The following is a 23,976-nucleotide window of genomic DNA, read 5'->3' as shown; positions in this document are numbered from 1 at the left end:
CTCTTTGGAATAGATTTTCATACCCCAGGCCTGAAAAGAACTTCCACATAGAAATCACTCTCAGAACACTTTTTAAATACTCGAGAGCGTGTCCTTCTTTCTCATCTCATCAATGACTTGTTAATGAGGAATAATTATAATAGATTCTTATTAATAAGAATGCATTGCATTTCAAAAAAATTTTTTAAAAATATAAAACCTATGCACTGATGTCTATAATAGACATTAGGATCCAAACTTTCATCCGTACAGAGTATCTAGATGTGGTGCATTTCAAAATAAATCAATGTGGTAGTAACAAAAGATCTGCTTCATGGAATGGGTTGGCCTAATTGAACAGATATAATTACACTCTGTTAATATCCATGTGGACTATGTAGAATGTCATCACTCTTATATGTACATGACTATAATAGTTCTGCGTTTCTTTCCATCCTGGAATCTGAGGACTGATTTCCCTAAATGTCTGTGATCCAAGGGATTTCAAAGAGATTCCTCCAAAATGCTCCAGAGTGAATTTCATGAGCTGTTCAACTGGACCCAGCCAGCAGCTCGGAGTTAGGACTTCATCTTGGATGACTTGCTGAGGGGAAATCCACCCCCCGTTAAACGAGGGCCAGTTAGTTTGGCCATTGAGAAGGCATTCTCCATGCCTATTCTGTCCTTGTTCCTATAAGAGAGGAGGTGAAAGTTAACTTCCTTACCATCTTTTTCCTCTTCTATGTTTGATAGTTCTTAGGGTGAATTAGCCACTGAAAACTGCTTTGATCAAAGCTTCCAGTTTGAGACAAGGTGGTGGTTTAAATCTAATTAGGTGTTACTGATAACACACAGAATTAGGGAAAGACACAATTAAATGTGCTTTCCTAATGTTGCTCTAAATACGGACAGAAGGCCTCATAATAGCTCAGACCCTGTGGACTGGAGGCTCCTGACTTGTAATCATCTTCCTATTTTATAAAGCATTTGTTTAAGTTCCAAAGATCAGTCAGAAGAATCTTTCTCTTGGCTCAATTATAATGACTAATTCATCATTTATCAACTTTTATAATCCAAAGTTTCAGTGGAAACATAAATATTTATCACACACACAAGGTATCTTCATCAAACTTGGACATTTATAAAATACAAATTTTCCTATAACTTTAGATGAGCAGCAGTTATTATTAGAAATAGTTTAAGATACGAGAAAAGCTGAGAAAGATAAATAAGATGGTATATTTGGCAATAGATAAAGGAAGTTCTAATCTAAAATCTACAATGTATCTTCTATGCAGATCTTCTTTAAATACCCACACATACCCATACACACACACACACACACACACACACACACACACACACACGCACACATTCAGGTTTCCTGCAGAGGTATCTTAAATTTATAAAAATTACCTATTGAATAATTAGGGTCTTATGGAAAACATCTTTGGAGTCCCTTTTTAAAAATAAAAACTGAGCAAACTACTAAGACTAAAACCAATTAGATTTGGCTAATAGAAGTGATTTACTTCAGGGAAGAGAATTCTACCTTTTGCAAAAGAATCTGAATTGTACTGCAGACTCTAGACCAGCCTGGAGGTCCAGAGTAGGGGAGTCAAGGGCAGGTGGGTAGGGGTGCAGGTCAGGACTGGAGCATGATAAAAACAGGGTTTGAGAAAAGTGAAAAAAAAAAGGCAAAAAGGTAAAAATGATATGAGTTGCTATTTTATAAAGAGTATGTGTGAGGAGAATAGCCACAGAGATTATTCTAAATTATTCCATTTGAAAAGAACCTGCAGAAAATTTGTTAATCAATCCAGCTGTCCCTTAGCAGAACTGATTTCATTATTATAAAAGCCGTCCTCCATAAACAGGACAAAAGCTTTAGCCTTGAGTGGGTCCAGCAAAGAAGATTCCTTCAAGTACCCTGACAATTTGTCTACCTCCTGACTGTTGCTAGCTGCAGGCAGTGCCCCCCTCCCCCTGCCCCCTCTCGCCTTAAATAACCTAAAATTTCCTCTCTGAAGGAACTTAAGCTTAATGCTTCTGGCCTGATCTAAGTTGACTAATGGGAATAATGTCTCCTTTATATGATCTTTTTAATGCATTTATAGACCATCTTAATGACTCCCTTCAGCCTTCTTCCTTCCAGTCTAAACCATCTCAGCACTTTTGTTCTTGCCTGGGCATATTTCCCTTCAGCTCCTTAATCTTTTTTTTTTCTTTTCCCTGTTCTCCCATGAACTCATAACTCTCTGTCTCCCTCCAGTTTATGGATCCCAACTAAATGGAACGACCAAATGATGCCCTAGCCAGGTCAGACTGGCCACAAGGAATGAGGATTCAAGGCAAAGGCAGAGTCTAGAGCAGTGCTATCTGATAGAACTTTCCATGATGGTGGAAAAGCTCTGTATCTGAGCTGCCCAATGCGGCATCCACTAGCCACACATGGCTACTAAGTAGGTGAAATGTGACTAGTGCAATTAAGGAACTAAATTTCTAATTTGACTGAATTGCAATTCACTTTAATTTAAATAGCCACCAAGTGGCATACTGCCCGGGGGCAGTGCAATTCTAGTGAATGGGCCATTGGGAGGGAATGAGCTATCAGAGGGGTGTCCCTCTGTCAGCATGCTCCCTGTGTCCAAAAAACTGTGTGTGCCTGGCCGGAGGATCAATAAGGTCAATGGAAGCTAGGCCAAATCCCAGGGCCAAGGCAGGTGAGTTAATTAGCTCTAGGAAGGCAATTAACTGTTTAGCCAAGCCAGCTGTTTATAACTGTTTCGACTGGACCACTGGTCTCCAAAATGGAGTGTGTGAACTCTACAAGATGAGTGGGATGACCTGTTGTCAAGTGGCAAGAAGATATTAGAGATTCAATATTTTATCTTTGAAAATTAAAAATCTTTCTTTACTAATAATTACTCACAAAGTGACAATAGTATTTGTGTGTACTTTATAAATTAAAATATCTTGGAGGTTAAAAACGATTGCACTGAGTATTTTTAATTGTAAACACTCTATGCGTATATATTAGCGGCTGCAAGCTCAAAACTGCTTTACTGATAAGAGTGCACACTCAGAAAGTCTGAAGGCCACAGAGCTAGACAACTGCCTCACGTGGAAACTAGACATGACATTTGACAAGCACAGCTTTGGTGCCCTAAAAGAAAACTAGGGTTTCTACTCCAACATCCATTCAATTCACATCATTAACATCGGTGGTTCTCAAACATCAGTGTGCATGGAATTCACCTAGAGAGCAATCAAACTGCAGGTTTTTGAGGCCCATCCAGAACCTGCTGAATCCAAATATCTGGAAATGGGGCCTAGGAACCTGCATGTTTAATAAATCTCACCAGTGATTCTGCATCAGACAGTTGCTAGACCCACACATTAAGCCAGACCCATCTAAATTAGCTATAGTTTTTAGCAATATTTTAGTCTACCAAGGAACTGGCATCTAAATGTGGAATGGGGGAATATTCTGATATACAAAAAGGATAGATTTTTACTGGCAAATGAATTCGCATCCAGCTACTTTAAGTAGCTGTTTGCCACTAATGGATTATTGGTGGATGCGTTCAAACCCTGTTTCACCATGTCCTTGAAACGCCCATGTGGATGAAATACCAAGCCTGACTATCAACTCACAATGTGAGCCTCTACAGAATGAACAAGATGATTTGGGCAATGCACACAGCCAAGGTTCAAACCTGCTGATTCATCTGGGCCCACTCACTCACCCCAGGATTAGGCAAACAATAACAAAGTGAAGAGAACATTTACTCTTCAACATGTACGCATCCTGAAACCCAAAATATTCACCTGATACCTGCATTATCATCTCCTAGAAGAGCGCTCATGCTGACACCCTACAGCAGATGCTGAAGTCAGGTACTAGACACAGAAATGGTTCAGAGACAGTTTATCTAAAACATAGGTGAAAATTCCTTGTGAACTGCTCATAATTACGGTGGTTTTAAGCATGAATATGCTTCAGCCCATACAAGGCTAATCGTGAACCTCCTCTGCAGACATAGTTATGGAATGATTATCTCCAAACCGTGAGAACTGTGTGGGGGAAAAAATCACACTAGGTTTCCTCTGCTCCACACAAGGTCCACCAGTGAGCTGATATTAATGAATCCCTGTTAGGGTCCTAAGGAGGGGTCTCAGTATCAAAGGAGACACCCGTCTTGCTCTAACACCAGCCCACTGAGGGACCTGTAGAAAGTAATTTGCTCACCCCTGACTTAGTTGACCCCAGTGAAGTCTGTGACTCTGTGACTGTCTTCAATTATTTTCTTATCAGCAGTTAAAAGGCACAACAGAACTAGAACATTTGACTAATTCTTACTTCTGAATGTATTCTTTACGTTTCTGAGCAAGGTATTTCTTCTTTAAGTTCAGCAGTTCATTGCTAAGTTTCTCGATCTCATACTTATATTCTTGGCTCTGTGATTCATACATATTCAGTTCTGAAGACAAAACCTAGCGTGACAAATAAAGCAGCGTTAACAGAAGATGCGCGGTGAGACAATATCCTTTTCTGAAAAATCTTTTTAATCTGCGGCCACTTACCTCAGTGAGGCTAGAGATACAAAACCATGCCCAGGTTTAACAATTAATCCGCACACTTCTACCAGTTCAAGGTCTGTATCTGGGTAAAAATCTGATGGAGGTCTGAAGACTCATAATCCAGTGGCAAACAATGGAACCTCATTCCCCTGCTTTAAAGGAGAACTATCAGGCACATGCAAACAGGCTCACGTATGAATGGTGTAATGTGGTTCAAGAATACTGTGAGTGGAAACAGAAAAACTCCCAGACGTACAGCATAAAATTGCTTTTAAAGCCTTTTTTAAATAAAGCATTCAGAAAAGTCATTGCAAGGGAGCGTGATTCATCTGAGGATTATTGTAAAAATTACTCAGAATCATCCTGCCCCCACCACCACTCAGTAGGTATTCAATTTATATGTTTTCCAAGGCTGTTGTTCTGCTGAATGTCAGTCACCTCTTTACTGTGCCCTTTGGGACTATTCACAGGTTCTCTCTTTATCCCAGCACTGGGACTTACCTCTAAGAAGCAGGGGGCTATGATATCTGCAGGGAGAGTGTACTGCATGCGAGGGGCTCTAATAGGAAGCCTAATTACCTGCCTCTTGCACTGTGTGTTCAGCACAGTGGTTTCAGGCTGGACAGGGAAAGAGGGAATTTACTCACCTAAACAGATGTGTAGAGCACACTAAAACGAGGGGTACCCCCAACAAAAACCAAGGGGAAAAAGGGAGGCTACTGTCCTAAGGGGCATGCAATAGATTTGATTTGTTTTTCGTCTAGTTCTGCATTTTTAAAAAATTTGCATAAAAGGCAGATGTTTATCTTTTGAGTGTTCGTCTGCTTCTGAACTATTTCCTCTTAACTGCTGTGAAAAGGATTCTGACGATGTTATCATGAGCTAAAGAATACGCTTTTCATGTTGGAAGAAAAACTGTCTTCAGCCATAAAAAGAAACAAAATTGAGTTATTTGTAGTGAGGTGGATGGACCTAAAGTCTGTCATACAGAGTGAAGTAAGAGTCAGAAAGAGAAAAACAAATACCGTATGCTAACACATATATATGGAATCTAAAAAAAAAAAAGGTTCTGATGAACCTAGGGGCAGGACAGGAATAAAGACGCAGACGTAGAGAATGGACTTGAGGACACGGGAGGGGGAAGGTTAAGTTGGGATGAAGCGAGAGAGTAGCACTGACATATACACACTACCAAACGTAAAATAGATAGCTAGTGGGAAGCAGCCGCATAGCACAGGGAGATCAGCTCAGTGCTTTGTGACCACCTAGAGGGGTGGGATAGGGAGGGTGGGAGGGAGACGCAAGAGGGAGGAGATATGGGGATATATGTATATGTATAGCTGATTCACTTTGTTATACAGCAGAAATTAACACACCACTGTAAAGCAATTTTACTCCAATAAAGATGTTAAAAAAAAATAGTTAAACTCTTAGGAGCAAAGACCTTGTTTCCAAACAATGAATGTGGAATTTCCTAAAAGAGCCCAGATAATGAGGACAAACTGGTGGACAGGCTTGGTATTATCCACCCCTGAATCTTCCACCAGGGGTCACATGTCATTCAGAGCAAAAATCTGGATATCCTCAGATAAAGGCTTAAAGTAACAAAAGTCTGCTATGAACCACTGAATACAATCCAGCACTAAGTATGCCTATCTGAGAGTAGTGTAAAGACATGTGCTTTTCTAATTTACACCCACCCCTGAGAAAATAAGTTTTTATTTTATTTGATATATTCAATTGTTTAAAGGGATGAAAATAATCAAAAGATTATGCCTCCTACAAATCTCAAATTATGTCTCAGGATACTCATGTAAAATGAATGCTTAACAGTGATAAGTTGAAAATTAATGCTGTCATTACGTTTCTGTTTCATCTGCCCTTTTTAAGTAAAAGGATGCAATTTTACAACATTGTATTTGTGAAAGGATTAGCAGCGTGGCGTCTATTTTACCCCAGGCAGAAAGGCAATGATTATTACCATCACTGCACAGAAAAGTGCCAGAATTCGGCTGCCATGCGCTACATTCTGTGCATGTGTGTGTATAAGGCTTCCCTAACGTGCCAAGAATATCTAAGTACTTTTTAGGAGGTAAAGCTGAGGATATAGTGGGAACATGCAGTTTTTGAGAAAACTTTAAAAAGGCACATATAATACTAAAACATTCCATCTCCCCAGCTAATGTTCTTATGTCACTTAGAAGGGAACTTACACTAACAGAATCCTAAAATGATTTTACTTCCCTTTCATGGCTTCTTATTTCATAGATGGTCATGAAGCAAGGTTCCTGGGGACTGGGGAGTAGCCTGTGTTTTGTGTACATGTATTTCAGGCGGAATGAATAGTAAAAACCTGCTTTGACACAATGATCTGCTTCAGTGGGCAGTAGTGTTAAAATATTCCCTCTGTTCTTTCCCACCATCCGAATCCTCTAAATCATCTTGAGACAATCTATACAAACCTTGTCCCCCAAATTTCTATCCCATTGCCATCATCCTCTCCCCAGCTCTTTCTCCACTTGTTCATCTCACTGTTTTGTGGGAGTCTATTAGCTTAGGAGCAGAGGGGTAGCTTTAAGGCTTGCCCTGTGTCTCCCAGGACTGGAACACTAAAAAAGCTGATACCAAAGGAGGACAGCATTTGGGAGACTGGCTCCTTGTACTGAGGCAGTAGACTTGTCCACGGGTATCCCCCAGAGTGTGTCTGTCCTTCAGCCAGGAAGGAGCAGAGGCTACCACTTACTTTAAGCTGCTTGGTCTTCTCCCGCAGCGTGTGGCGGTAGATCTGTAGCTGCTCTGCAGCCTCAGGCCCAGGCTGCCGGGCCAGGATATGCTTTAGTTCCACATACAGTTTCTCCTTTTCCTGGTGGAGAGTATAACCACAAGTGGAGATAAATAACCGCATCAAGACAAGGGAAGCGCCTTTAACAGCATGGTCAGGATGATTTGGGATCATGCTAAGGTCCTTCCCAGCTCCACACTGATTACATTCACACGTAGATTCATTCAATCAAGCATCAAGCCACATAGGAACCCGGCACTGCCCACCAGCAGGCCGGCAGCAGCCTTGCAACCCCCAGGTTGTGTGGCAAACCACATGGGAAGCCTACCCTGCCCTCCAGGGGACTTGCAACAACTGCATGAGGAATGGCCTCCCAGCCAGCCCGGCCAGGGGCCAGCTCCACCTACCAACATGCCCACAGTAGTCAGCCCTGCCACAACAGAAGGACACATGCAGTCCACAAAGGGGGTACCACTAGAGCATACAGCTCAGGTGACCAGAAGGGAGTGTGTTGCTGGGCCCTAAAGGATATCTCCTACATAAGGCAACTTCCCCAAGATTGGAAAATGTAACTGATGTACCTAACACATAGAAATGAACACAGAGAATTGGGCAAAATGAGGAGACAGAGTAATATATTACAAATGAAGGAACAAGACATAACCTCAGAAAAAGAACTAAAAGAAGTGGAGATAAGCAATCTATCCAACAAAGGGCTCAAGGTAATAATCATAAAGATGCTCACTGAACTTGGGAGAAGAATGTATGAACACAGTAAGAATTTCAACGAAGAGTTAGAGAATATAAAGAAGAACCAAACACAGCTAAAGAATGCAATAACTGAAATTAACAATACACTAGAAGGAATCAACAGTAGATTAGATGGTACAGAGGAACTATAAACCAGAAGATAGAGTAGTGGAAATTACAAAGCTGAACAGAAAAAAGAATTAAAAAAAAAATAAGGATAGTTTAAGAGACCTCTGGTATAACATCAAGTGTAATAACATTTGCATTATAGGGATCCCAGAAGGAGAAGAGAGAGAGAAAGGGGCACAGAAAATATCTGAAGAAATAATAGCTGAAAACTTCCCTAACCTTGGAAAGATAAGACATCCAGGTCCAGGAAGCACAGAGAGTAGTCTCAAACAGAATCAACCCAAAGAAGACCACACCAAGACACACTGTAATTAAAATGGCAAAAATTAAAGATAAAGAGAGAATATTAAAAAAGCAAGAGAAAAGCAACTAGTTGCATACATGGGAATTCCCATAAGATTATCAGCTGGCTTTTCAGAAGAAACTTTGCAGGCCAGAAGGGAGTGACACAATATATTCAAAGCGATGAAAGGAAAAAACTTACAGCCCAAAATTCTCTACCCAGCAAGGTTATCATTTAGATTTGAAGGAGAGATAAAGAGTTTTACAGATAAGCAAACGCTAAAAGAGTTTAGCACCATTAAACGGGCTTTAAAAGAAATGTTAAAGGAATTTTTCTAGGTGAAAAAGAAAAGGATACAACTAGAAATATGAAAATTATGAAAGGAAAGATCTCACTGGTAAAGCTAAACATACAGTGAAGGTAGTAAGTCAACAACGTATAAAGCTAGAGGAAGGCTGTAAGCTAAAAGTAGTAAAATCATCTATATCACAATATATAGTTAAGAGATACACAAAACAAAATGATGTAAAATATGACATCAAAAACATTAACCGTGGTAGGTGGGGAATGAAAATGTAGGCTGATTAGAATGCATTCAAACTTAAGAGATCAGCAACTTAAAATAATCACATATATATATCACATATATATATATAAATATATAATAATAGATACACACAAAAAGCAAAAGGCATTCAACCGTAACACTACAGACAGTCATCAAATCACACGGGAAGAGAGCAAAAGAAAAAGAAAGGAACAAAAAACTTTGAAAAAGAAATCAACAAAATACCAATAATTAAATGTAAATGGACTAACTGCTCCAATCAAAAGACATAGAGTAGCTGAATGAATACAAAAACAAAACCCAAATGTACGCTGCCTACAAGAGACTCACTTCAGATCGAAAGACACACACAGACTGAAAGTTGGGGGACAGAAAAGAAATAATAAAGATCAGAGAAGAAATAAATGAAATAGAGAAATAATAAAGAATCAGAGCAAGGACAGCCATCTGCTGGTTCACCTGTTGGTTGCCCCAGAGGGTATCCATGGGCAGTGTAATGGGAGTGTTGTCCAGCCATCATATGATGCTGTCAGATATGCCAGACAGATGTTGCTCAACGTCACAAGGCAGGCAGATGATAACCTTGCAGAAGGGACCACAGCGATAAGTTGCCATGGCAGTGCACTATGGTCAGCTTTTCCTGCTTATATTCTCTCACCCTGAAGTTTCCCTGTTATCTGGTTCTTTCATTCATGGTCACGTGTGGGGGGGCGTGGCAAGTGGTGTAACTGGAAGTGGAGATTGCATCAGCCAGAAATGCAGGAAGCGCATCACTGGAAGTGGAAACGTCATCAAAGCATAACAGGGCGGGGCTAGGGTTGGGGTTAACCTCACCAAAGGGAGTGAGCAGGGCCACCTTTGAAGAGAGAGAGAGAGAGAGAGGACCCAAATAAACAAAAAATCAGAAATGAAAGAAAAGTTACAACCAACACCACCAAAATACAAAGGATCATAAGAGATTACTACGAACAATTAGACGCCAGTAAAATGGACAACCTAGAAGAAATGGATAAATTCCTAGAAACCTACAATCTCCAAAACTGAATCATGACAGAAGAAATAGAAAATATGAACAGACCAATTAATGAAATTTAATTGGTAATAAAAAATATCTAACAAAGTCCAAGATCATATGGCTTCACAGGTGAATTCTACCAAACATTTAAAGAAAAGTTGATACTTATTACTATCAAGCTGCTCCAAAAATCTGTGGAAGAAGGAACATTTTTTTTAATTTTTAAATTTTATTTATGTTTTTATACAGCAGGTTCTTATTAGTCATCAATTTTATACACATCAGTGTATACATGTCAATCCCAATCGCCCAACTCAGCACACAACCATCCCCACCCCCCTGTGGCTTTCCCCCCTTGGTGTCCATACGTTTGTTCTCTACATCTGTGTCTCAACTTCTGCCCTGCAAACCGGTTCATCTGTACCGTTTTTCAAGGTTCCACGTATACGTGTTAATATACGATATTTGTTTTTCTCCTTCTGACTTACTTCACTCTGTATGACAGTCTCTAGATCCATCCACGTCTCTACAAATGACCCAATTTTGTTCCTTTTAATGGCTGAGTAATACTCCATTGTATATATGAACCATATTTTCTTTATCCATTCATCTGTCAATGGACATTTAGGTGGCTTCTATGACCTGGCTATTGTAAATAGTGCTGCAATGAAAATTGGGGTGCATGTGTCATTTTGAATTATGGTCTTTGCTGGGTATATGCCCAGTAGTGGGATTGCTGGATAATATCGTAATTCTATTTTTAGTTTACTAAGGAACCGCCATACTGTTCTCCATAGTGGCTGTATCAATTTACATTCCCACCAACAGTGCAAGAGGATTCCCTTTTCTCCACACCATCTCCAGCATTTGTTGTTTGTACATTTTCTGATGATGCCCATTTTAACTGGTATGAGGTGATACATCATTGTAGTTTTGATTTGCATTTCTCTAATAATTAGTGATGTTGAGCAGCTTTTCACATGCTTCTCGGCCACCTGTATGTCTTCTTTGGAGAAATGTCTATTTAGGTCTTCTGCCCATTTTTGGATTGGGTTGTTTGTTTCTTGAATATTGAGCTGCATGAGCTGTTTATATATTTTGGAGGTTAATACTTTGTCCGTTGATTCGTTTGCAAATATTTTCTCCCATTCTGAGGGTTATCTTTTCGTCTTGTTTATAGCTTCCTTTGCTGTGCAAAAGCTTTTAAGTTTCATTAGGTCCCATTTGTTTATTTTTGTTTTTATTTCCATTACTCCAGGAGGTGGATCAAAAAAGATCTTGCTGTAATTTACATCAAAGAGTGTTCTTCCTATGCTTTCCTCAAAGAGTTTTATAAACTCTGGTCTTACATTTAGGTCTCTAATCCATTTTGAGTTTATTTTTGTGTATGGTGTTGGGGAGTGTTCTAATTTCATTCTTTTACATGCAGCTGTCCAGTTTTCCCACCACCACTTATTGAAGAGACTGTCTTTGCTCCATTGCATAACCTTGCCTCCTTTGTCATAGATTAGTTGATCATAGGTGTGTGGGTTTATCTCTAGGCTTTCTATCTTGCTCCATGGATCTATGATTCTGTTTTTGTGCCAGTACCATATTGTCTTGATTATTGTAGCACTGTAGTATAGTCTGAAGTCATGGAGTCTGATTCCTCCAGCTCCTTTTTTTTCCCCTCAAGACTGCTTTGGCTATTCGGGGTCTTTTGTGTCTCCATACAAATTTTAAGATTTTTTGTTCTAGTTCTGTAAAAAATGCCATAGGTAATTTGATAGGGATTGCATTGAATCTGTAGATTGCTTTGGGTAGTATACTTATGTTCACAATATTGATTCTTCCAATCCAAGAACATGGTATATCTGTCCCTCTGTTGGTATCATCTTTAATTTCTTTCATCAGTGTCTTATAGTTTTCTGTATACAGGTCTTTTGTCCCCTTAGGTAGGTTTATTTCTAGGTATTTTATTCTTTTTGTTGCAATGGTAAGTGGAAGTGTTTGCTTAATTTCTCTTTCAGATTTTTCATCATTAGTGTATAGGAATGCAAGAGATTTCTGTGCATTAATTTTGTATCCTGCAACTTTACCAAATTCATTGATTAGCTCTAGTAGTTTTCTGGTAGCATTTTTAGGATTCTCTATGTATAGTATCATGTCATCTGCAAACAGTGACAGTTTTACTTCTTCTTTGCCAATTTCTATTCCTTCTATTTCTTTTTCTTCTCTGATTGCCGTGGCTAGGACTTCCAAAACTATGTTGAATAATAGTGGTGAGAGTGGACATCCTTGTCTTTCCTGATCTTAGAGGAAATGCTTTCAGTTTTTCACCACTGAGAATGATGTTTGCTGTGGGTTTGTCATATATGGCCTTTATTATGTTGAGGTAGGTTCTCTCTACGCCCACTTCCTGCATAATTTTTATCATAAATGTGTGTTGGATTTTGTCAAAAGCTTTTTCTGCATCTATTGAGATGATCATATGGTTTTTATTCTTCAATTTGTTAATATTGTGTATCACATTGATCGATTTGCATATATTGAGGTATCCTTGCATCCCTGGGATAAATCCCACCTGATCATGGTGTATGATCCTTTTAATATGTTGCTGGATTCTCTTTGCTAGTATTTTTTAGAGGATTTTTGCATCTATATTCATCAGTGATATTGGTCTGTAATTTTCTTTTTTGTAGTATCTTTGACTGGTTTTGGTATCAGGGTGGTGGTGGCCTCGTAGAATGAGTTTGGGAGTGTTCCTTCCTCTGCAATGTTTTGGAAGAGTTTGAGAAGGATGGGTGTTAGCTCTTCTCTAAATGTTTGATAGAATTCACCTGTGAAGCCATCTGGTCCTGGACTTTTGTTTGTTGCAAGATTTTTAATCACAGTTTCAATTTCATTACTTGTGATTGGCCTGTTCATATTTTCTATTTCTTCCTGGTTCAGTCTTGGAAGGTTATACCTTTCTAAGAATTTGTTCATTTCTTTCAGGTTGTCCATTTTATTGGCATAGAGTTGCTTTAGTAGTCTCTTACGATGCTTTGTATTCTGCAGTGTCTGTTGTAACTTCTCCTTTTTCATTTCTAATTTTATTGATTTGAGTCCCCTCCCTCTTTTTCGTGATGAGTCTGGCTAGTGGTTTATCAATTTTGTTTATCTTTTTTAGTTTTATTGATCTTTGTTTCTATTTCATTTATTTCTGCTCTGATCTTTATGATTTCTTTCCTTCCACTAACTTTGGGTTTTGTTTGTCCTTCTTTCTCTAGTTCCTTTAGGTGTAAGGTTAGATTGTTGGAGATTTTTTTTGTTTCTTGAGGTAGGCTTGTATAGCTGTAAACTTCCCTCTTAGAACTGCTCTTGCTGCATCCCATACATTTTGGATCGTGGCCTTTTCATTGTCATTTGTCTCTAGGTATTTTTTGATTTCCTCTTTGATTTCTTCAGCGATCTCTCGGTTATTTAGTAACATATTGTTTAGCCTCCATGTGTTAGTGTTTTCTACATTTTTTTCCTTGTAATTCATTTGTAATCTCATAGTGTTGTGGTCAGAAAAGATGCTTGATATGGTATCAATTTTCTTAAATTTACTGAGTCTTGATTTGTGACCCAAGATGTGACCCATCTGGAGAGTGTTCCGTGCACACTTGAGAAGAAAGTGTAATCTGCTCTTTTGGATGGAATGTACTATAAATATCAATTAAATGTATCTGGTCTGTTCTGTCTTTTAAAGCTTGGGCTTCTTTATTAATTTTCTGTTTGGATGATCTGTCCATTGGTGTAAGTGAGGTGTTAAAGTCCCCCAGTATTACTCTGTTACTGTGGATTTCCTCTTTTATAGCTGTTAGCAGTTTCCTTATGTAATGAGGTGCTCCTATGTTGGGTGCATATATATTTATAATTGTTATATCTTCTTCTTGGATTGATCCCTTGATCATTATGTAGTGTCCTTCCTTGTCTCTTGTAACATTCTTTATTTTAAAGTCTATTTTATCTGATAAGAGTATTGCTACTCCAGCTATCTTTTGATTTCCATTTGCATGGAATATCTTTTTCCATCCCCTCACTTTCAGTCTGAATGTGTCCCTAGGTCTGAAGTGGGTCTCTTGTAGACAGCATACATGTGGGTCTTGTTTTTGTGTCCATTCAGCAAGCCTGTGTCTTTTGGTTGGAGCATTTAATCCATTCACATTTAAGGTAATTATTGATAAGTATGTTTCTATTCCCATTTTCTTAATTGTTTTGGGTTTGTTTTTGTAGGTCCTTGTCTTCTCTTGTGTTTCCCACTCAGAGAAATTCCTTTAGGATTTGTTGTAGAGCTGGTTTGATGGTGCTGAATTCTCTTAGCTTTTGCTTGTCTGTAAAGCTTTTGATTTCTCCATCGAGTCTGAATGAGATCCTTGCTGGGTAGAGTAATCTTGGTTGTAGGTTCTTCCCTTTCATCACTTTAAGTATATCATGTCACTCCCTTCTGGCTTGTAGAGTTTCTGCTGAGAAATCAGCTGTTAACCTTATGGGAGTTCCCTTGTATGTTATTTTTCGTTTTTCCCTTGCTGCTTTCCATAATTTTTCTTTGTCTTTAATTTTTGCCAATTTGATTACTGTGTGTCTCTGTGTGTTTCTCCTTGGGTTTATCCTGTATGGAACTCTCTGAGCTTCCTGGACTTGGGCGGCTATTTCCTTTCCCATGTTAGGGAAGTTTTCAACAATAATCTTTTCAAATATTTTCTCTGGTCCTTGCTCTCTCTCTTCCCCTTCTGGAACCCCTATAATGCGAATGTTGTTGCGTTTAATGTTGTCCCAGAGGTCTCTTAGGCTGTCTTCATTTCTTTTCATTCCTTTTTCTTCACTCTGTTCCACAGAAGTGAATTCCAGCATTCTGTCTTTCAGGTCACTTATCTGTTTTTCTGCCTCAGTTATTCTACTATTGATTCCTTCTACTGTAGTTTTCATTTCAGTTATTGTATTGTTCATCTCTGTTTACTTGTTCTTTAATTCTTCTAGGTATTTTTTAAACATTTCTTGCATCTTCTCGATCTTTGCCTCCATTCTTTTTCCAGGGTCCTGGATCATCTTCACTATCATTATTCTGAATTCTTTTTCTGGAAGGTTGCCTATCTCCACTTCATTTAGCTGTTTTTCTGGGGTTTTACCTTGTTCCTTCATCTAGTTCACAGCCCTCTGCCTTTTCATCTTGTCTGTCTTTCTGTTAATGTGGTTTTTGTTCCACAGGCTGCAGGACTGTAGTTCTTCTTGTTTCTGCTGTCTGCCCTCTGGTGGATAAGGCTATCTAAGAGGCTTGTTTAAGTTTCCTGATGGGAGGGACTGGTGGTAGGTAGAGCTGGCTGTTGCTCTGGTGGGCAGAACTCAGTAAAACTTTAATCTGCTTGACTGTTGATGGGTGGGGCTGGGTTCCCTCCCTGTTGGTTGTTTGGCCTGAGACAACCCAACACTGGAGCCCACCTGGGCTCTTTGGTGGGGCTAATGACAGACTCTGGGAGGGCTCACGCCAAGGAGTACCTCCCAGAACTTCTGTTGCCAGTGTCCTTGTCCCCATGGTGAGCCACAGCCACCCCCTGCCTCTGCAGGAAATCCTCCAACACTAGCAGGTAGGTCTGGTTCAGTCTCCCCTGGGGTCACTGTTCCTTCCCCTGGGTCCTGATGCACACACTACTTTGTGTGTGCCCTCCAAGAGTAGAGTCTCTGTTTTCCCCAATCCTGTTGAAGTTCTGCAATCAATTCCCACTAGGCTTCAAAGTCTGACTCTTTAGGAATTCCTCCTCCCACTGCCGGACCCCCATGTTGGGAAGCGTGACATGGGGCTCAGCACCTTCACTCCAGTGGGTGGACTTCTGTGGTATAAGTGTTCTCCAGTCTGTGAGTCACCCACCCAGCAGTTATGGGATTTGATTTTACTGTGATTGTGCCCCTCCTACCATCTCATTGTGGCTTCTACTTTGTCTTTGGATGTGGGGTATCTTTTTTGGTGAGTTCCAGTGTCTTCCTGTGGATGACTGTCCAGCAGTTAGTTGTTATTCTGGTGTTATTGGAAGAGGGAGTGAGAGCACGTCCTTCTACTACACCATCTTGGTTCCTCAAGGAAGGAACACTTCTGAACTCATTCTACAAGGCCAGCATCACCTTGATACCATGATCAAGTGGGATTTATCCCAGGGATACAAAGATGGTTCATTACGCACAAATCAATCGATGTGATACACCACATTAACAAATTGTAGAATAAAAATCATATGATCTTTTCAATAATGCAGAAAAAGCTTTTGACATTCAACATCTGTTTATTACAAAAACCTCAACAAAGTGAATATGGTGGGAATATACCTCAACATCATAAAGGCCATAAGTGACAAACCCAAAGCAAACTTGATTAAAAGCTGAAAGCATTTCCTCTAAGATCAGAAACAAGACAAGGATGTCCACTCTTGCCACTTTTATTCATCATAGTATTGGAAATCCTAGCTACAGCAATTAGACAAGAAAAAGAAGTAAAAGAGGGGGGACCTTGAAGATGGCGGAAGAGTAAGACGCGGAGATCGCCTTCCTCCCCACGGATACACCAGAAATACATCCACACGTGGAACAACTCCTACAGAACTCCTACTGAAGGCTGGCAGAAGACCTCAGACCTCCCAAAAGGCAAGAAACCCTAAAAAAAAAAAAAAAAAAAAAAAAAAAAAAAGAAGTAAAAGAAATCCAAATTGGAAAGGAAGAAGTAAAACTTGACTGTTTGCAGATGACATGATACTACATATATAGAAAACCCTTAAGATGCTACCAAAAAACTATTAGAACTAATAAAGAAATTCAGTAAAGTTGTAGGGTACAAAATTAATATACAGAAATATGCTGCATGTCTATACACTAATAACAAACTATCAGAAAGAGAAATTAAGGAAACAATCCCATTTAGAATGGCATCAAGAAGAATAAAATACCTAGGAATAAGTCTAGGAATAAGTCTAACCAAAGAGGTTAAAGACTTATACTCTGAAAACTATACGACACTGATGAAAGAAAATGAAGGTGGCACAAACAAATGGAAGGATATATCATACTCATAGATTGAAAGAATTAATATTGTTAAAATGACCATACTTCCCCAGGCAATCAACAGATTCAATGCAATCTCTATCAAAATACCAAAGGCATTCTTCATAGAACTAGAACAAATAATTTTAAATATTTGTATGGAAACACAAAAGACCTCCAACAGCTAAAACAATCTTGAGAAAGAAGAACAAAGCTGGAGGTATTATGCTCCCTGATTTCAAACTATGCTGCAAAACTGCAGTAATTCAAACAATGTGGTATTGGCACAAAAACAGACACATAAATCAATGGAACAGAATTGTGATCCCAGATATAAACCCATGTTTATATGGTCAATTAATCTATGACAAAGGAGGCAAAAATATACAATGGGGAAAAGACAGCCTCTTCAATAAATAGTGTGGGGAAAAGTGGACAGGCACATGCAAAAGAATCAAACTAAACTCATTTATCGGACTTCCCTGGTGGTGCAGTGGTTGAGAATCCGTCTGCCAACGCAGGGGACACAGGTTTGAGCCCCAGTCCAGGAGGGTCCCACATGCTGCGGAGCAACTAAGCCCATGTGCCGCAACTACTGAGCCTGCACTCTATAGCCCACGAGCCACAACTACTGCAGCCCATGCACCTAAAGCCCATGCTGCACAACAAGAGAAGCCACCGCAATGAGAAGCCCATGCACTGCAATGAAGAGTAGCCACTGCTCACCACAACTAGAGAAAGCCCACACGCAGCAACAAAGACCCAATGCAGCCAAAAATAAATAAATTTAAAATATTAAAAAATAAGAACATAGAAAAAATAAATTGTATGCTTACCCACATAAAAAATAAATTAAAAATAAATGATTTTTTTAAAAAGTTGAAAAAAAAAAACAACTAATTTATCACACCATATACAAAAGTAAACTAAAATGGATTAAAGACTTAAGTGCAAGGCCTGAAGCCATAAAAACTCCTAGAAGAAAACATAGGCAGTAAACTCTTTGACATCAGTCTTTACAATATCTTTTTGGATCTGTTTCCTCAGGCAAGGGCTACAAAACCAAAACAAAAAAACAAATAGAACATGTATAAAACTAAAAAGCTTTTGCACAGAGAAGGAAACTATCAACAAAATGAAAAGGCAACCTACTCAATGGGAGAATATATTTGCAAACAATATAATCAGCAAGGGGTTCATATCCAAAATATACAAAGAACTCATACAACTCAAATCAAAAAAAAACCCCAAACAACTCTATTAAAAAGCAGAAGACCTGAATAGGCATTTTTCCAAACGTTTTCCAGACGGCCAACAGACATATGATAAGATGCTCAACATAACAAATCATCAAGGAAATGCAAATCAAAACCACAATGAGATACCACCTCACACTTATCAGAATGGTTAGCATCAAAAAAGACTATAAAAAGTGTTGGCGAGTTTGTGGAGAAAAGGAAGTACTTGTGCACTGTAGTGGGACTGTAAATTGGTGTGGCCAATTTGTAAGTTGGAAAGGAGTGTGGAGGTTCCTCAAAAAATTAAAAATAAAAAAAAATAAAAAAAAAAAAAATTAAAAATAGAACTACCATATGATCCAAGAATTTCACTTACGGGTTTTTGCCTGAAGAAAACAAAAACACTAATTCAAAAAGATATATGCACACCAATGTTCATTGCTGCATTATTTATAATAGCCAAGATATGGAAGCAACCTAAGTGTCCATTGATAGACGATGGATAAAGAATATGTAGTATATGTATACAAAGTGATATTACTCAGCCATAAAAAATTGAAATCTTGCAATATGCAAAAACATGGATGGATCTAGACGGTATTATGCTTTGTGAAATAAGCCAGATAGAGAAAGACAAATACCGTATGATCTCACTTAAATGTAGAATCTAAAAAACAAAATAAAACAGACTCAGGTACAAAGAACAAATAGGTGCTTGCCAGAGGGGAGGTGGGTAGGGGGAGGAAGAAATAGCTGAAGGGGATTAAGAGGTATGAACCACCAGTTATAAAATAAATAAGCCATGGGGATATAACATACAGCATAAGGAAAATGGTCAATAATATTGTAATAACTTGGTGTGGGGACAGATGATTACTAGACTTAGTGTTGTGATCATTTCATAATATATGTAAATGTCAAATCACTATGTAGTACACCTGAAACTAACACAATATTCTACATCAATCATGTTTCAACTTTAAAAAGTTGTGATATCCCAACCCTGATCAAGGGCCCAGGATGTGCTAGCATTTGGATACAAATAATAAGACAAATGAGGAAGAGACAGTCCCTCTCTTCCTAAACTTATGTCAGATGACTGAGAGACAAGGATGGTGACAGAAGATTTCTACAAAGTGTTGTGGCCAGTAAAAGCAGGGAGTGACTAACTGTTTGGAGGAGTTGGGGGAGAGTTCACAAAAATGTCACTTAAACTGTCCCTTGAAGAATGAGTAGGAGTTTTCCCCAAGCAGAGAGAGAAAAGAAGAGCTTTATAGGCCAAGGTTCAGTGATGAGAACAGGAGAGAGGTGAGTCCAGCTCAGCAGGTACATACACTAGGCAGGTACACGGAGAGAAAATGCTGGGTGCGTAGGTTGGCACATGCGATGTGGTTTAGGACCACATCCTTTAAGCAACTGGGAGCCAAGGATGAGCCATGCCTGGGTTTGTCTTCAGAGGAATAACTCCAGCAGGAAAGCAGAGAACAGAATGAGGGGACTGCTCAGGGGACCAGTACAAGCAGAAGATGAAGAAAGCTGGACCCAAGGCCGCTAGAATGGAAAGTAGGTAGATGTGAAGACATTTCTGAGGCAGAATCAGGGAGATTTGGTAAATGACCAGACAAGGGAGGAAGGAAGGAACAGGAGCCCAGAGGACTTCAAGGTTGCTACTGTGGACACCTCGGGGGGTGGAGGTGTTGGCATTGGAGGCAGACAGGCTAGGAGAGGGGAGGATATAGGGAGAGGGGAAGGGAACTGTTACTACATTCTCTGCTGATGATCAGTGGGTTCCTGAAATGTTAAGCTTGAGGCCCTGTGGGACTATCTAGAAGAAAAGTTGAAAATAAGGTCTCAGACTTGAGAATTGAGGAGAATGTTGGAACTAGAGGTAGATCACATCCAGAGCCATGGGAGTGGATCTGTCTACTGGGATGGCTTACAGGGAGGGCCAAGGCAACCCGATTTTTGAGAAAACTAGCATATAAGGGGTAGGTAAGTATGAGAGACCCAGAGAAAGAGAATGAAGGAGAATAATTTACCCCAAACCAAGAAAAGGCAGACGTTTAAAAAGGAAGGAAAGATTTGAATCATCAGTGACATCAAAGGGGTTAAAGAGAAGAAACAGGAGAAGGACTGAAAACAGCCTCTGGGATGGGCTGTGAGGACAAAGCAACCTTGGTCAGAAAGGCTGGAGTAACGTGTGGGGGTAAAGGTCACAGAGACTGAAGAACAAGTCAGAAGTAAAAAAGAAGTGAGTCTTTAAAGAAACATGGCATGAGAAGAACTGAGATCTGGAACTGATTTGAGGGAGTAGGTAAAAATTCAGGAAACCTAAGATATACAAATTTGTAGAACTAAAAGAAAGGACTTCCTAGGATCCCAAAGCAAATCATAATTCTATGACTTATTTAAACCAATAAGCAATACAGAATTCCCATTTCTACCCTGAAGTTTAATTGCTTGTAATGTATTTTCAGATCCTTGAACTAAAGATACTACACATGAGCCAAGATTTATTTCTAAGGCATCTCAATTCTGGATTCCCATTTCTCTGAACTGCAGTCACCTGAACAAGCACTGATAAAGACTAGCGTGTCGGGCTTCCCTGGTGGCACAGTGGTTAAGAATCTGCCTGCCAGTACAGGGGACATGGGTTTTGAGCCCTGGTCTGGGAAGATCCCACATGCCGCGGAGCAACTAAGCCTGTGAGCCACAACTACTGAGCCTGCACTCTAGAGCCCATGAGCCACAACTACTGAGCCCGTGTGCCACAACTACTGAAGCCCATGTGCCTAGAGCCCATGCTCCGCAACAAGAGATGCCACCGCAATGAGAAGCCCGTGCACTGCGATGAAGAGCAGCCCCCGCTTGCCACAACTAGAGAAAGCCCATGCGCAGCAAAGACCCAACACAGTCAAAAATAAATAAAATAAATGTATAAAAATAAAAAACAAAAAAGACTAGTGTGTCTACTCATTTGTCTCTGTACTTTTACATTTACTTCCTTAAGGTAATTAATTATGTTTAAGGAAAAATATATAAGTAAATGCCCTCTCATTAAATAAACATCCAATCAACTGGAAACTAATTTTTTCCTAGAGTTAACTAATCTTACCATTGTCATCAAATAATCTGTTTTTGCCAGAGAACATAAATGTCATCTAAAAAGTAGGTAAAAGAAAATTCATTAACCAGTCATTGTTACCATTTGTTTTAGTTTTCCCTAGTCGAATTACAGAAAATTTATAACAAATAACATGGCTCTACTTTCAAAAGAGTGTATGCAAATTAAAAATTAGTCAGATGGGATAAGCTTCTGGAGAAACAAATATCAAGATAATACTCACGAGAGGACCTTCAAGATGGCGGAGGAGTAAGACATGGAGATCACCTTCCTCCCCACAAATACATCAAAAATACATCTACATGTGGAACAACTCCTACAGAACACCTACTGAACACTGGCAGAAGACCTCAGACTTCCCAAAAGGCAAGAAACTCCCCACATACCTGGGTAGGGCAAAAGAAAAAAGGAAAAACAGAGACAAAAGAATAGGGACAGGACCTGCACCTCTGGGAGGGAGCTGTGAAGGAGGAAAAGTTTCCACACACTAGGAAGCCCCTTCACTGGCAGAGATGGGGGGTAGCGGGGGTAGGGGTGGGGCAAAGCTATGGAGTGATGGAGGAGAGCGCAACAACAGGGGAGCAGAGGGCAAAGCGGAGAGATTCCCACACAGAGGATCGGTGCCGACCAGCACTCATCAGCCTGAGAGGCTTGTCTGTTCACCCGCCGGGGGGGGGGGGGGCTGGGAGCTGAGGCTCGGGCTTCAGAGGTCAGATCCCAGGGAGAGGACTGGGGTTGGCTCCGTGAACACAGCCTGAAGGGGGCTAGTGCGCCACAGCTAGCTGGGAGGGAGTCTGGGAAAAAGTCTGGACCTGCCTAAGAGGCAAGAGACCACTGTTTCAGAGTGCATAAGGAGAGGGAATTCAGAGCACTGCCTAAACAAGCTACAGAGACGGGCATGAGCCACAGCTATCAGTGTGGACGCCAGAGACGGGCACGAAACGCTAAGGCTGCTCCTGCAGCCACCAGCAAGCCTGTGTGCAAGCACAGGTCACTATCCACACCTCCCCTCCTGGGAGCCTGTGCAGCCCACCACTGCCAGGGTCCCGTGATCCAGGAGCAACTTCCACGGGAGAACACATAGCGCATGTCAGGCTGGTGCAACGTCATGCCAGCCTCTGCCAGCACAAGCTCTTGGTGCTCCAGCTGATGTCAGGCCTGAGCCTCTGAGGTGGGAGAGCTGAGTTCAGGACATTGGTCCACCAGAGACCTCCCGGTCCCTCATAATTACAGTCAACAAGAGCTCTCCCAGAGACTTCCGTCTCAACGCTAAGACCCAGCTCCACTCAACAACCAGCAAGCTCCAGTGCTCGACACTCCATGCTAAACTAGCAAGACAGGAAAACAACCCCACCCATTACCAGACAGGCTGCCTAAAATCATAGTAAGTTCACAGAAACCACAAAATACACAACCGGACACAGTCTTGCCCACCAGAAAGACTGGTCACTATCCACACCTCCCCTCCTGGGAGCCTGGGCAGCCCACCACTGCCAGGGTCCCGTGATCCAGGAGCAACTTCCACGGGAGAACACATAGCGCATGTCAGGCTGGTGCAACGTCATGCCAGCCTCTGCCAGCACAAGCTCGCCCCGCATACCATACCCCCTCCCTCCCCCCAGCCTGAGTGAGCCAGAACCCCATAAGCAGCTGCTCCTTTAACCCCCTCCTCTCTGAGTGAAGAACAGACGCCAGAGGGCGACCTACACAGAGGAGGGGCCAAAACCAAAGCTGAATCCCCAGGAGCTGTGCAAACAAGGAAGTTGCCCACCAGAAAGACAAGATCCAGCCTCATCCACCAGAACACAGGCACCAGTCCCCCTCCACCAGGAAGCCTACACAATCCACTGAACCAAACTTACCCACTGCAGGCAGACACCAAATACAATGGGAACTAGGGACCTGCAGCCTGAGAAAAGGAGACCACAAACACAGTAAGTTAAGCAAAATGAGAAGACATGAGTGAGCCAGAACCCCATAAGCAGCTGCTCCTTTAACCCCCTCCTCTCTGAGTGAAGAACAGACGCCAGAGGGCGACCTACACAGAGGAGGGGCCAAAACCAAAGCTGAATCCCCAGGAGCTGTGCAAACAAGGAAGAGAAAGGGAAATCTCTCCCAGCAGCCTCAGGAGCAGCAGATTAAATATCCACAATCAACTTGATGTACCCTGCGTCTGTGGAATACCTGAATAGACAACGAGTCATCCCAAAACTGAGGTGGTGGACTTTGGGAGCAACTTGTAGACTTGGGGTTTGCTTTCTGTGTCTAATTTGTTTCTAGTTTTATGTTTATCTTAGTTTAGTATTTAGTATTTAGAGATTATCATTGGTAGATTTGTTTACTGATTTGGTTGCTCTCTTCCTTTTATATATATATATAAAATATGCTTATATATATATACTTTTTCCTTTTTCTTATTTTGTGATTGTGTGTATGTTTCTTTCTGATTTTGTCTGTATATGTTTGTTTTTACCATTTGTCCTAGGGTTCTG

The 23,976-nt window shown here is 40.5% G+C and overlaps 1 protein-coding gene across 1 annotated transcript in view; it reads right to left on the bottom strand.

Moving 5' to 3' along the window:
* Positions 1-558: 558 nt before the first annotated feature.
* Positions 559-23,976, bottom strand: part of CFAP58 (cilia and flagella associated protein 58) — a 111,692-nt gene continuing 88,274 nt past the window's right edge. Inside the window, exons 16-18 of the mRNA XM_024734834.1 lie at positions 7,307-7,426; positions 4,343-4,476; positions 559-670 (exon numbers count right to left, since the gene is read on the bottom strand). Of these exons, the coding sequence (XP_024590602.1) occupies positions 559-670; positions 4,343-4,476; positions 7,307-7,426 (366 nt within the window). The remainder of the gene's footprint in view (positions 671-4,342; positions 4,477-7,306; positions 7,427-23,976) is intronic.

This window comes from Neophocaena asiaeorientalis, unplaced genomic scaffold, assembly GCF_003031525.2.
Source record: "Neophocaena asiaeorientalis asiaeorientalis breed wild unplaced genomic scaffold, Neophocaena_asiaeorientalis_V1.1 scaffold240, whole genome shotgun sequence".
NCBI lineage: Eukaryota > Metazoa > Chordata > Mammalia > Artiodactyla > Phocoenidae > Neophocaena > Neophocaena asiaeorientalis.
Note: the sequence above shows the minus strand (reverse complement) of the source record. Positions and strands in the feature narration are given on the sequence as shown.